This window comes from Teleopsis dalmanni, chromosome 2, assembly GCF_002237135.1.
Source record: "Teleopsis dalmanni isolate 2A chromosome 2, ASM223713v2, whole genome shotgun sequence".
NCBI lineage: Eukaryota > Metazoa > Arthropoda > Insecta > Diptera > Diopsidae > Teleopsis > Teleopsis dalmanni.
Genome location: NC_051847.1, coordinates 58263642 through 58274676, shown reverse-complemented (window position 1 = coordinate 58274676; position 11035 = coordinate 58263642). Strand labels below are relative to the sequence as shown.

At 27.1% G+C, this 11035-nt stretch overlaps 1 protein-coding gene and 1 long non-coding RNA gene across 2 annotated transcripts in view; one reads left to right on the top strand and one right to left on the bottom strand.

The window, feature by feature from the left end:
• The first annotated feature begins 4690 nt into the window (after nucleotides 1-4690).
• Nucleotides 4691-6500, top strand: LOC119685258. The gene is made up of 2 exons (XR_005252789.1): nucleotides 4691-6247; nucleotides 6321-6500. It is a non-coding gene; the product is annotated as an uncharacterized LOC119685258 (long non-coding RNA).
• A 1781-nt stretch (nucleotides 6501-8281) lies between these two features.
• The window catches only part of LOC119674649, a 13891-nt gene continuing 11137 nt past the window's right edge, over nucleotides 8282-11035 (bottom strand). Inside the window, exon 10 of the mRNA XM_038085798.1 lies at nucleotides 8282-8318. Within this exon, the coding sequence (XP_037941726.1) occupies nucleotides 8282-8318 (37 nt within the window). The remainder of the gene's footprint in view (nucleotides 8319-11035) is intronic.

Below are 11035 nucleotides of genomic sequence, written 5' to 3'. Positions count from 1 at the left end.
TTTGTAAATGCAAATGCAGGTAGAAAATTTGAAAGCCCTTGAAATTTTGACTATGACACTGCATCAAGTGAAGAGCATCCATTAAAGTTTACATAATTTACATTAATTATTAGTCATTGAATAATTTTAATAAGTGCATAATAGAGAAAAATAGATTATAAATAATATAGAAAAAACAAATAACAGGAATTACGAGTTTTTAGGGAATATAAACAATATCATTATATATATGATTGTATATATATATTGAAATAAAAAAAATAACCATTTATATTAAATAAATGGTTATCTACTTCTTGAGAACCCTTTCAGGTATGGTCTTATTTATTCAGGTCTTACTTAGGTCTTATCTAGATCTTAATTTGGTATACTCTTTGAGTAGTATATGACAAATAGAACTGTTATGAAAAGCATTGTATTTTTAATTTAAAGTTTGTCATTAAATAATCTAAATCATTTAACAACCGCTGAACATATTAAAAGTGTGGAAATTTACTGCAAAAGTGATGATTGTGTGATAACCCTGTACTGATTCTGTGAAAGTGCAATGAGAGTCTGCAATGATTTTCACTATTGTGAAAAGGCTGAATGGGAGAGGCTTGCGCGGTATTCCAGTTATAGCGCCAAGGGACAACAGGTTTTCGTAATAAATGTCAGACCTGTATAGTTGAGTTTTTTTTAGTTGAAATGTCGTCTTCTATTTACTTCTATTAGTTATAGATTTTAGTTAGATTTTCTTCTTGACAATTTAATTCTTCCAAATTTTTCTAATAAATGGCAGGTGTAGTTAAAGAAGGTACTTTGGTTCGATATCAGAACCCAATATTAAAAAAGACTGAGACTAAAAAAGACTAAGACTCTTATTGATTCTTATTTTCTATTAGTAGAGTCTCAACTGTAAGTTGGTTTCAATGGAGTTGAAGAAAGTGCTTTAATAATAAATGTTATACCCCAATATTTACAATATTAGAAATTGGAAAGTGGTCCTTTGTTCAATTTATTAGTTATAGAAGAAGTTGATTTCAAAACCTATTGTTTGTTTTTTTTTTTTTTGAAAATGGTATTCAATTTGATCTAATTAGTTTTAGATTTTAGTTAGACTTTCTTCTCCACAATTTAAATCTTCCAATATTTTTCTAATAAAACGCTAGTCATTTTAAAGAGATGAGGGAAGATGCTTTCTTAACAGCTATCAGACCCCAATATTAAAATTTTTTAAATTGAAAAATTGTTTTTGATTAAACTTTATTATTCGTAGACTATAAGTAGATTTTCTTCTTGACAATTAAATTCTTCTAAGGCGTGTGGAAACGCTGCTGTGTTAATATCACTAAAAGTATTTTTTTATAACATTTTTTTAAAAAAATTTTTCAGTAATGAATGAAGGAATGAAGTATATACTTTTTAGGTAATCAGGCCAATCTTCCTCAAAGCATTGACTCAACTTCATTACAATTGAAACTGGTTAGTTCCAAAACAAATTGCTCAGCATATTCAGTAGCAGCACAACATGTGCTCTATCTTCAGCACAGTGACCTGTAAAACGAAGTGATCAAGGACACAAATCCTGTATTTCTATAAAATAAATTAGTTGCAGAATGAGTAATTATATAAATGTGATATTGTTTATAAAAAAACAACTACTCTGCAACAATGAAAGTTCAACAACCGAAAAACCTTAAAAATCTGTAAAACTACAAAAACGTTTATGTCTTCATGTTTACCGGAAGAACTGTGGTGTTTTGTGCGATCAGCGGTAATTTATGGGTGTGTCACACTTAATGTAACGAACGGCGATGTCCTTGCTTTATTTATTGTTTATTCGAAATAAAACTTTTGCTGGCAAGTGAATCTTACAGATTCAGTTTGCAGTGACAAATAGTTCCCACACGATTTTGTCGCATTTTAAAAGGTAAATAAAATGGTTTTTATGAGTACCCTTTTTTATGTCATCACTGACTGCAAAAAAAAAATATATAACTATAAATGAAAAAAATAAATAAAAAGTATATTTATACTTTAATTAACTATGTACCTTCACTTCTTATTGAAGTTCAAAAGACAAAGTGTTGGCAAATTGATTACTGGATGTCAGTTTAAATATATCAAATAATATAATCATAATGCTATAAAATTTTTTTTATACCTATATGTATATATATAATTTTTTCTAATTTTTTTTGTTTATGGTAATTTACTTTAATATGCATTTATCAGTAATATTTTTATTTTGTGATCCAAATTTATTTACATAATATTAATAGTTTTCTTATCTTTACATCATAACTGATACTGATAATTTTTAATATGTATTATCTTAATGTCTTTAATAATAATAAGATATTGTTATAATTAATATATTTAATATGTGAATCCATAATTGTGAATAGATGGACAGAAATATACTTAGGTTAATAAAAAAATAAATAAATTATAGTCTTAATATGGAAATATTCATTAATTTGTTCAATAATTAAAAAAATTAATTTCTTTTCAAGAAACTGTTTTAGTATTAAAAAACATAAAATCAAATTAAATTTATTAAATTAATTTAAATTAAATTGATCTTTAACGTCCATTTTGGCTTAAGAAACTAAATTCTTAATATAAAATATTTTTTTCAATAGAGAGGATTTTGTGGAGCAACAAAAAAAAATTTTTTGAATATTTTTAATTAATTGAATTTTTGGCTTACCATTAATTAAAATTAAATTTTAATTTATAAAAAACTATTTATTTTGTTTTTTAATTGCTATTAATATTAATAAAATATTAAAATGATTTATTTTAACAAAATAATACATTTTCTACATAATTGCTACAAATAAGTGAAAACATAGAAACATTTCCATATTTTCAACAGTGTGTGCGATGATAAACATAGAAATTATTAATTCCTATTAGCAAAGACATGAACCCATTATTCCTAACTATTGGTATAAATTTGCTAATATATGATAAAATTGGTTTAATTCTGTGCTATTCACTGCTATTGTAATTCTTCTTAGTTGGCAACGCAATAGATTTCAATCGGTAAATATTTTAGACTTAATTTGGGTGTCAATTGGTCACAAGGAAAAATCATTATATCTAATACTCTCACCACAATGTATAAACTGCAGTACCGACTTTTCGTTACAAACTTGAAAAAGTGTTGTAAGACTTTTATTAAAAGTTCTCTATACTATTTTATATGATGAACAGACATCTCTTTACTTATACTATTATAATCCGTTGATTGTTTTATTACAATTCTTAAAAATATAGCAATTTTACTAATTAAATGTTTCGAAATTGGCTTTTATGATAAATTGCAATAAACACAATATTTGACAATTACAAAATAAATATTTACATAAACAAAATGTTATGTTTTGCATTTATTTCTGATTTAATTCTATTTTATGTTTAAACCAATAACGCTTTTTTATATATATTTCAAATACGACACTGTGTTTTGAAGTCAATATCTCTAAAGAAATTCACTGAATTCGATCTGAATATTCAAATTAAAAATTATTGTTTATTAAATTATAAAATGAAATTAATTTATAATAACAATTGAAATTGATTTTTATATTATTATTATAATTATTATTTGTTAATATTATTTATTTATTAATGATTCAAATAAATTCATACAACACTTACAAAAAATTATAGAAATTTTAAGTAAAATTTACAAAATTATTAATTTATATATTTATTTATAATTTATATTTATTTATATGTTGTGTATCAGTAGATAAAAAAAAATTGATATATCTCGTAACTAACAATATTTATAGTACAAATGTTATACCAACTTATAATCTTCTTACTAATATACTCCACCCATCTCAATTTCCCATCGACCAGCTTAATATTATATGGTACAAGCCTCCACAGTTCCTGGCCCTTTATCTGAACGATAACGTTTGCAGTTTTGCTATGATTCCGCTCTACAATTGTGGTAACAATAACTTCTTGCACAGACTGTCCTCTATGTAAAAAAAATCCTTCCTTTATAAATTTATAAAAAAAAAATTAAAAAATCTTTTATAAAGTATAATAAAAAACTATAAAATAATATAAAAAAAAATTTTTTATGAAAAAATATAAAAAAAAAGTTCTATAAATAGGGAGGAGATTTCCATTTTATTTCTTGTAGATCACAAACGGAGATTTACATGTATTGTTTTAATTTAAACATTATCAGTTTACATTTGTGTGGTGAAGTGGAAAGTTAAATTTCTACTTTATAAAGTATAAATATGAGTGAAAAGTGAAAATAAATTTCCTTGGAACAAAAGGAAATTGGAGGTAGTACCTCCAACTACTTTAAGAACAATTTATAATCGGGATGCGAACAATATAAAGGACAATGAAAAAGCTGTCACACAATTGCCGCCCAAACAAGTTACAAAAAATAAAAGTTGATTTATTGTAAAAATGGAGTCCTTTCTATCCAATTGGATAGAAAATATGATTCAAAAAAGAATGACATTGAGCCAAATACTAATTCAGAATAAGGCTCTGTCGATATTCAATGAGTTAAACGGTAATTTTAAATCAGCAATAATAAAAAGAAATGTAAAAATTAACCAATAAGCTTTTATTTTATATTCACTTTAGCTCTCAATTAAAAAAAAATTTAATTTAGTTGCTTGAATTTTTTAAATATGATATATACAAATAATTCACTCTTTATACAAATAGTTCTGTCTTCAAATTTGACAACAGATGTTTTGGGGATTTTCCATTTGTAATGACATAAAAGAAGCAACACTGTACGTTCATAAATTCGCTGCGCCAAGTAATGAACCACAACACAAATGCAACACTACTCTTGCCTTCATTCATCAAATATGGCTGCTAGTCGTCGGTGGTGTCAAGTGTTTTTCTTTTCTACCTGCTAAAGATTTGTGAATTTGTTGTGGAAAAACACTTAAATAGTAAATAAAAACTATTTTAAAATATACATAAAGCAGTAGAATATTATTTGAAATAATTTAAAGAATTCGTGCATATTCAATAAAGTTGTAATTTGTAAAAAAGTTCTAACGCAAAAATTTTTGGCAAGCAGCAGCAATAAAAATCGATTCTTCAAGCAGAAAAAAAAACAAGTTAAAAAATTTAAACCAAAAAAGTTTTATGAAATTTGGCAATAAAGTTGATTTATAAGTCAACTTGATTTTAATATAATTCAGAAAATTATACAATTGCAATATGTGCAAATTTAAAAATTATTGTTTGAAAATTCCTTTAATTTTTTTAATACAACGACTTCCTTGTTAAAAGCAAAAACACAAAAAAAACGACAAAAATACCAACACTAAAATTCACATACACACATGCGCCCCCCTCAACTCACAACGAAGGCACAAAATAATATATGAAATCAAAGTGTATTCCTGTTTAAATATTCTAAATGATTTAATCTAACGCTAATTTTAAGTCAATATTAATAAAATAACATTTTTGTATTAAATATTAAAGTAGATTTAATTATCGCTTCAACTGCGTATTTGTGTTTATTTTAAGTGTCAGGGTGAACAAACAAAAGCGAGGAGTTATGCTTTTTTTGTTGTGGCAAATGTAAATTAAATAAATATTCAATTAGATGTGTGTGCACATTTGTTATTAAATCAGTGAAAATTTTGTGTAAATATATAAAGTGCATTTTTGGGGGAGAAACGAAATATACGAGTTGATCTCAATTCTCGAACAACGAATCGAAGCAAAAGCAACAAAAATTAACATCAGCACCTACTACATTCCTCCTTCCTCCCTGCAACGTATTTTCTAGACTACGCTAACGCTTAATTGTCTTCGCTTTCGCCTGTCACCTTTCATGGAGCACCGCACCAAGTCAACAAACTGAAACGAAATATTCTACAAAAACAAAAACAATAACTTGTGTTGTTTTTGCCATCACAATTAATTAAGCAGAATTTTTATATTGTGCATGACGTTTTGATGGTCGCGGATTTTACTGTTTACTGCTGCTCCTGAGTCATCCATCCATTCCCTGTTGTAACCTGCAACAAGCCGTTCCCATATGTATAGGCAACGTTCGTAACGTTCTCTATTAACGAAACAAACGAAATCCAACAACTCCAACAACAAATTCATAAGTCGTCAATTGGAGGAAATTTAACAGACACTTCAATTCCACTTCACTTAGCAGTGGCAGCGGCAGCGGCAAAAATATTTTAAACACGAAGCCTTGCAAAGGACATAAAAGGCTAACACCACAAACAGCCGAGTATTTACTTAATTTTATTTTTTCTATTGTATTATATTTATTGTTGCTTTGTTGCTGGTTCGTGCTCTACTAGTTTGTTTACTCGTCATAACGTGCAATAAAAAGGTTATAAAAACTTTTTACATTATTCGCTGTGCTGTCAGTGGGAAGTGGGCTGGAAGTATTTTGAGAAAAGTGGACAAGCTCCACAACTTCGAGTCTTTTCTAGTTGAAATTTAAACGGAACACAAACACCACAACACAAAATGTCAACCGATAAGATCAAAGTCGCCGTGAGGGTGCGACCCTTCAACCGTCGCGGTAAGTTCACAGATTTTTATTCAATTTTCTATTTTTATAAATTTTATTCTTTTAAAAATATGTATAAAAGAGTAGTAAATAAGTTAGTTAAAAGGTTTATATTGTCTTGAATTCAATTAAACCGGAAAAAATTAAATTCATCACAGTTTATGTCGAATTATACTTAAACTTCATTAGACCATATAATTCAATAGGTGTTGTAGGTTAGGTTAGGTTTACCGGCGATCCCTGGTGGATCCACTTAGGCCTATCCATTGTGTTACTAAATAGGTGTTGTAAATAAAAAAATTAAAAGCTAGATGGCGCTAAAAATTTTAAATACAAGTTGTCAAGAATGCTAGCAATGAGAGAATATATTTCACTTAACTCTTTTTATTATTTTTTCTAATATTTGTCATTTTCCCTGTTATTCCTATAAACTATTTGTTTCAAAATACTACAAACAACTTACCACTAACTTACAAATAGTGGATGACCATTTCATCACCAAGATCATCCCAAAGATTTGGAAATATATCTTAACACCTATCGATCCAAACATATGGTGATCTTTAAAGTAGCGTTTCAAAACACATTCAAACTGTTCGGAGTTCAAGCGTTTTATGTTCAAATTATAGAGCATTTTCTAAGCATCGAGTATTAAAGTGTTCGAAGATTTTAATGCCGTTTTCGAATGGTAAATCAGGGGTTACATTTTTAATCACTTTTAGATTCACTTTTAGTGCAATTTACATTTTCGTTTGATAAATCTCGAGCGATATGTATAATAATTGAGATTAATTTATAACATTAGATATTTGCTATAGTAGCAAGATTACCCTTGAATTAAGAACTGTTTTATATGACTTGACAAATAAAGTGTGATTTGATTCAACGCATGTATTTATGATATATACAAATGTCTAGTAATAATAAGATTGAAATAATTAGTTAGATTACTCTAAAAACATTCGAATTGGCAACAAAATTTGACAGATTAAGAGTAAATTTATATTAAATCCAGATTTACCAATCCAAAACGCAATAATATTCGGAGGGTCCAGAAGTTTCGTCTTCTCAGATTCGAGCAACTTAATGTTTCCAGGTTCAAGCATTCTCGTGTTCGAAGATGTGTTCAAGTCCCAATGTGTTCACTAACTGAAGTCGAATTGATCTATGTTACCCTCCTCATTGATTTGGTTGATTTTCTCCGCCTTCCCCCAGGTTAACTTCATTTTAAATCCTATCCATCCCCAATGCATTGCTGCATCTAAACAATCCTCTCCCCTGTCAAATTAACATCACCCACTCACATCCCAATCCATGTAGATCTCTTTGTAATTTTTTTCATGTTATCTGTTTGATAGATCTTCGCTAATTACAACAATAACAATATATTCGAACACCATATGATACTTTAGTCTTTCCATAAAACAAAACGAAAATGAAATAAAACAAATCAAAACACTATATTGTGTGCAAGTAATTTGCTCTAATCGTTTTTGTATAAAACAAAATAAAATAAATCGGAAAGTAGGTTTGTTATATGCGTTGTTCGAATAATTTTAAGTAGCTCAAACATTTTCGAACATTTGAGGTGGTCAATCCAAATGACCGAATTCGAGCATATTTCGAATATACAAATATAGTAAATTATATATAGTAAATATAAATTGTACTTAAATGTTTTCAATAACATTTGTCCATACTCGTGGAGTTCTTAAAGACTGGATATGTTCATATTTTGCACAATGCCTATGCCCAAGTAAAAATCTGGGTTCTTAGAACACACCTGTAAATTATAAAAAAAGTATACATTATTTTTATTTAATTCTCAATAAATAATTAGTTTGGAAATATAAGTGCTTAAAAATTTAGTTCAAAATAAGGAACTTCTTTACCCTACTCACCTTACTTTCACTACGTCCTTATTCGAAAAATGTGTTTTTAGCAGTATGTATACATACACAAGATATCTGTGTCGAGCTGTATTAAGAGTTCTGTCATTACTAAAAATAAATATTGCAATCCCATATACCACTACAGGTGTGTGATTAATATCATAACTTCTAGTTAATCTCTATAAACTGTTTTTTTTATTGTATTTCTGATATAAGAAGTGACGGTCTACAGTTTTCAAATTATGACTAATTGTCTTTTTTTTTGTTTTTTGATGTTTAGAGAATTTTTTTTTGCATATTCAGAACTACGTGACATATAGAGTAAAGTCCGATTTAGTTAAAACCGAACATGTTATTAAAGCTGTGACACCTGTTTTTTTACATATAAAATATAGAGTAGCTTATATATAAATTAAAATTTATAGTCTATTAAGAGTTGTAACAAAATTATTCCTACAAGAAAACAGAAAGTAAAATATTAATTGTCTTAGGGTAACCATAGAAATGATTCCGGTACCGTCAAATAATGATCATTAATAATCTTTGAAAAAATTTTTTGGTTTAACTGCCGGTATAAATTATCAGGACTCCATGTGGCAGGAATTGATTTTGTTAAAAATAAGATTATAGATTTCCGTTTCAACACAAAAACACAACGTAGGTATACTTAATTTTTTGGACTTGTTTCACTATTACCCCCTTTGATATTCGAAAAAGATTTCTTGTCATAGGGCACAAATCATTCGTAACAGAAATTGAAAATAAAAAGTTTTGTACTTAAAATAAACAATAAAACTCGAAACCCCTCCTTTTAAAAAATAGTTTCTTTGGGCATATATTTGTATACATAATTCTAAACATAATCTATACAATATAGATTTCAAATTTTTTCTATATTTAAAAGTTAGAAAAAATTAAAATAATAATAAACAATAATTGCATTTCTACAGTTAAGAAAATAATACAACATGCTTTGAACAACCGTCTTTAGTTATAGTTGACTTAAAGTTAAATTCAAATGAAATATTTTCTTAGTTGATAAAAAAGCGATTTCCGTTAAAAGTATTTTACGCCAATAAATACGATTAGATATGCTTTAGATTAATCAATTTTGTAGAGAGCATTACTCAAGTTTGATATAACTAAAGTATTCAATATATGAATCTACAATTAAAATTAACAAAATGTTACCTACCAACAACATATAAATTGTTAAGAACTATATATAACCACGTATATCAAAAATTCACTTTACTGTAGACAACAAATGTCCTAATCTATTTATATATAACTTTAAAGGAGGTATAATTTTTATTCATCAAGTAGAATGTACTGGTCATTTGTATGTTTTAGTCTGATTTAATATATGAATCTTTTGGAGAACATTAACAAAAACAAAAGTGATTGCTTTATAAAAAGCTAACCATTCGTATCCTAGGGGAGAAAGATATGCAATATAATCAATATACTATACACTGCAATGTTCTCAAAGGTGGATATAGCCTTCGGCGCAATCCTGACTAAAGCACTGATGCTGGCTAGAATTAGAACCTAATTAAAAGAAAAGCAGTACCTAGGTTATTTAACCTAGAACTATCTTCCTTTATTGAATATAAATATTTTGCCTATCTAACTTATTACTTATGCTAGATATTGCTGTTCTCATAATATATATAAATATCCCAATTATTTTATTAAATTATAAGAGCATGTGCTTTTTGCACATTGAGCCATTGAATAAGTTTTATGTTAGTTCATTGTCTATACATCTTCTTTGTTCTTTAAAAGCTATCATTACCAACCCAACCCACAAAACAATGAAAAAATAATTTTTTCGCATGTTTTTTTTTCCACTTAATGTACTCAAAAAACTTTTTATGTTGTTCAATTATAATATTAATCCAATATATTAAGATTAAAATCAGTCCTACTTAACACATCGAAGTATCTTAATTCTATTTAAAGCGTTTCATTGTATTTTCCGTAATTGATAGAATCTGTCGATGTGCATTTACATTGCGTGTGAATATCGCAATTTCTTTTATTAAAAACACATGAATCAAGCAAATTATTTATTTATTTTTTTTTGTATCAACAAAAGTTGTTTTAAGGCTTTCCTCGTAAAATTATTGGCTAAAAGGAAGCTCGTATAAAAAAATGTAAATATAATTGAGTTTCTTTAATTGGGGTTTACTTGTAAAAAGCTTTTTCATTTATATATATTCATTATTGCAATTGGTTTTTGTTTATTAACTGGGGATTCGATAAAAAGAGAACAAGCAACTCAAGCATAAATAATTTTTATTTTTTCTTAACTATAATGTTGTTAAATGAAATGATTAAATTGGTTTTGACATGTTTAGGCTCTGTTTTTAAGAGCCTAAGCTTTTAAGAATATTTTTTGAGATTTGCTTACGTGATTACAGTTCTCTGGTTCGCAGTAACTTTTTTTTTTTTTTATTTAACTATATATCTTTATTGAATCGCTTTAAATTAAAGCCTAACAAAAAGTTTTAGAATCTTAAAGACTAATAACATTACATTACAAATTATTTTATATAAACATACCATAATGATACATATAATGATTTGTAAATTATTTCAAGGG